The sequence below is a fragment of the Loa loa genome (assembly GCF_000183805.2).
Source record: "Loa loa unplaced genomic scaffold supercont3.59, whole genome shotgun sequence".
NCBI classification, from domain to species: domain Eukaryota; kingdom Metazoa; phylum Nematoda; class Chromadorea; order Rhabditida; family Onchocercidae; genus Loa; species Loa loa.
The window spans coordinates 56,757-58,915 of record NW_018108239.1 but is presented as its reverse complement, the minus strand read 5'-3'; the positions used below and the strand labels follow the sequence as shown (position 1 = coordinate 58,915).

At 27.9% G+C, this 2,159-nt stretch overlaps 1 protein-coding gene across 1 annotated transcript in view; it reads left to right on the top strand.

The window, feature by feature from the left end:
- Positions 1-535, top strand: part of LOAG_17292 (hypothetical protein) — a gene marked incomplete at both ends in the record, with an annotated part of 4,880 nt that extends 4,345 nt beyond the window's left edge. The window contains one exon of the mRNA XM_020449953.1: positions 394-535. Coding sequence (XP_020306432.1) covers positions 394-535 — 142 coding nt within the window. The remainder of the gene's footprint in view (positions 1-393) is intronic.
- Positions 536-2,159: the final 1,624 nt, after the last annotated feature.

Genomic DNA, 2,159 nt, shown 5'->3' with positions numbered 1-2,159 from the left:
TTATTATTATTATTATTATTATTATTATTATTATTATTATTATTATTATTATTATTATTATTATTATTATTATTATTATTATTATTATTATTATTATTATTATTATTATTATTATTATTATTATTATTATTATTACTATTATTATTATTATTATTATTATTATTATTATTATTATTATTATTATTATTATTACCGTTGTTAATAATAATGATACATTATCATTAATATATTATCATTGCCATATATTGCCATTATTATTAATGTCGTTAACATAAATGGTACATTTACTATCATTGTTACTAAATCATAATGATTAATACTCATTGTTATTAGTATTGTTGTTATTATCACTGTTATCACTATGTGGACCACAAAACAATATGCATTTTGCAGACAGCAGCCACGACCAAGTGGTGAACGAATTTCAGCAATAGCCAGTAAACTCGATTTGAAGAAAAATGTTGTCAGAGTATGGTTTTGTAATCAGCGGCAAAAGCAAAAAAGGTCAGCTATTGTTTACAAATTTGAAAAGTAAACATTCGAAAATAGTTGTCAAAATAAAAAATGTAACAAATAAAACGTTCAATTTATGCAAGATTTTAAAGTAAATCAAAATTTGGAAAAAATAGCCGTACTTTTCCTGCATGGAAGTCACAATTGCTTAAAAAACAATTAAATTGTAAATTTTTTCAAAATATGAAAGTAATCTGCAAGCATTCATTTTTAGTATACAAATTTGCACTGGGTTCAGAAGTTGAAATTTTGAATTTGCATTTCTCTGCTCTCTTTCCCCCTTTCTCTTTCTTTATATATATATATATATGGCAGTAAGAGAAGAATATAGTCTTAATTTTATTTTCGTGGATAAGGAAGAAAAGGAGGTAATTTTAGGCAAATTTCAGAACAAGATACTATACATACAAATTGCAGTACTATACATTACCGTAATCGTGCAGCTGCCGTACCGTACAGCAATCCATCATCAATTTTGTAGATGTCGAAATCAAAATGTGAATACGCCACAGATGGTAGGAGCCAATATCAAATGTTCACCATTTTCAAGCGGTTATTTTGATTGAAAAAGAATTCCATTTTTTCATGTTTTGTTATTTCTTCCTTTTTTAGTTATTTCTGTGGCCGGTAGTATAATAAGTGAATTAGTCATTTGATTTGATTTAATCTAATTTCATTTGAATTAGTGGAAATTAGAGAAAAATTGACCACAATTTTGAAAAAAATTAAAATTTGACCGAAACTTGTAAACCATCCTCCTTTCATCATCTCTAGCCGACTCCTTGGGGATAATATTCGAATTTCGAAGAATCTCAAATTAGCACGGAACTATCCTCTTGCTTACAGTCAGATGACCCGTTCTTTCTGTCTTTCATATTTTCATAGCTAAGACCAGAAAAGTAGCATCCGTTAGAGAAATGTAACATTATTGTTAACTACCACTGAATTTAAAAAATTAAAAATTGAATTCCACATCGCTGTCTCGTATCGACACTTCTCTCATTTTGGCATTAGAAAAGTGGTTTTCAAAGGGACTCGAGTTTTCCAAATTGACTTCAGTCGAACTTCAAGGTGCATCACATGTTATCAATAAAACTTGAAGATTTATAATTATTTCCTCGCCACCCTCTCTTCCTCATTTATTTATTTCTTATTGATTCACTGAGATATATGTGTATTTGACAAAAATCGATTACATTTCTTACTCGCACTTCATTCATATGGCACACTTTATTGGAGTAGTCGTGACATTTAGCATAAGTTGATATTTTCAAATTTTCAAATTTGAATTTTTCATGGAATAATTCCCGGATGATTCAAGAAGTGTAGTACCTCCATATTTTTGTTAATGTTAACCTGCTAGTTTCAAATCATTTCATATGCAGAAAAAAAAAACGAAAAAGGGAAAAAAGAACTGATATAGAAGTCTCTCATCTGCTTTTGTTCCTTACGTACCCAATACATCCTAACATTTTTCAAGAAAGTCACAAGGTCCGAAATCAAATAAACAAATAATTATATGAACCAGCAAAAAAATCGGATTTCCTTTTTCTGAAGTAAAACATATCTTAACGAAAAATTTTAACAACTTTTAAACGTCAAAATTTCAAACATATTCAATGTTTCAACTGTATTTCGCACTATAA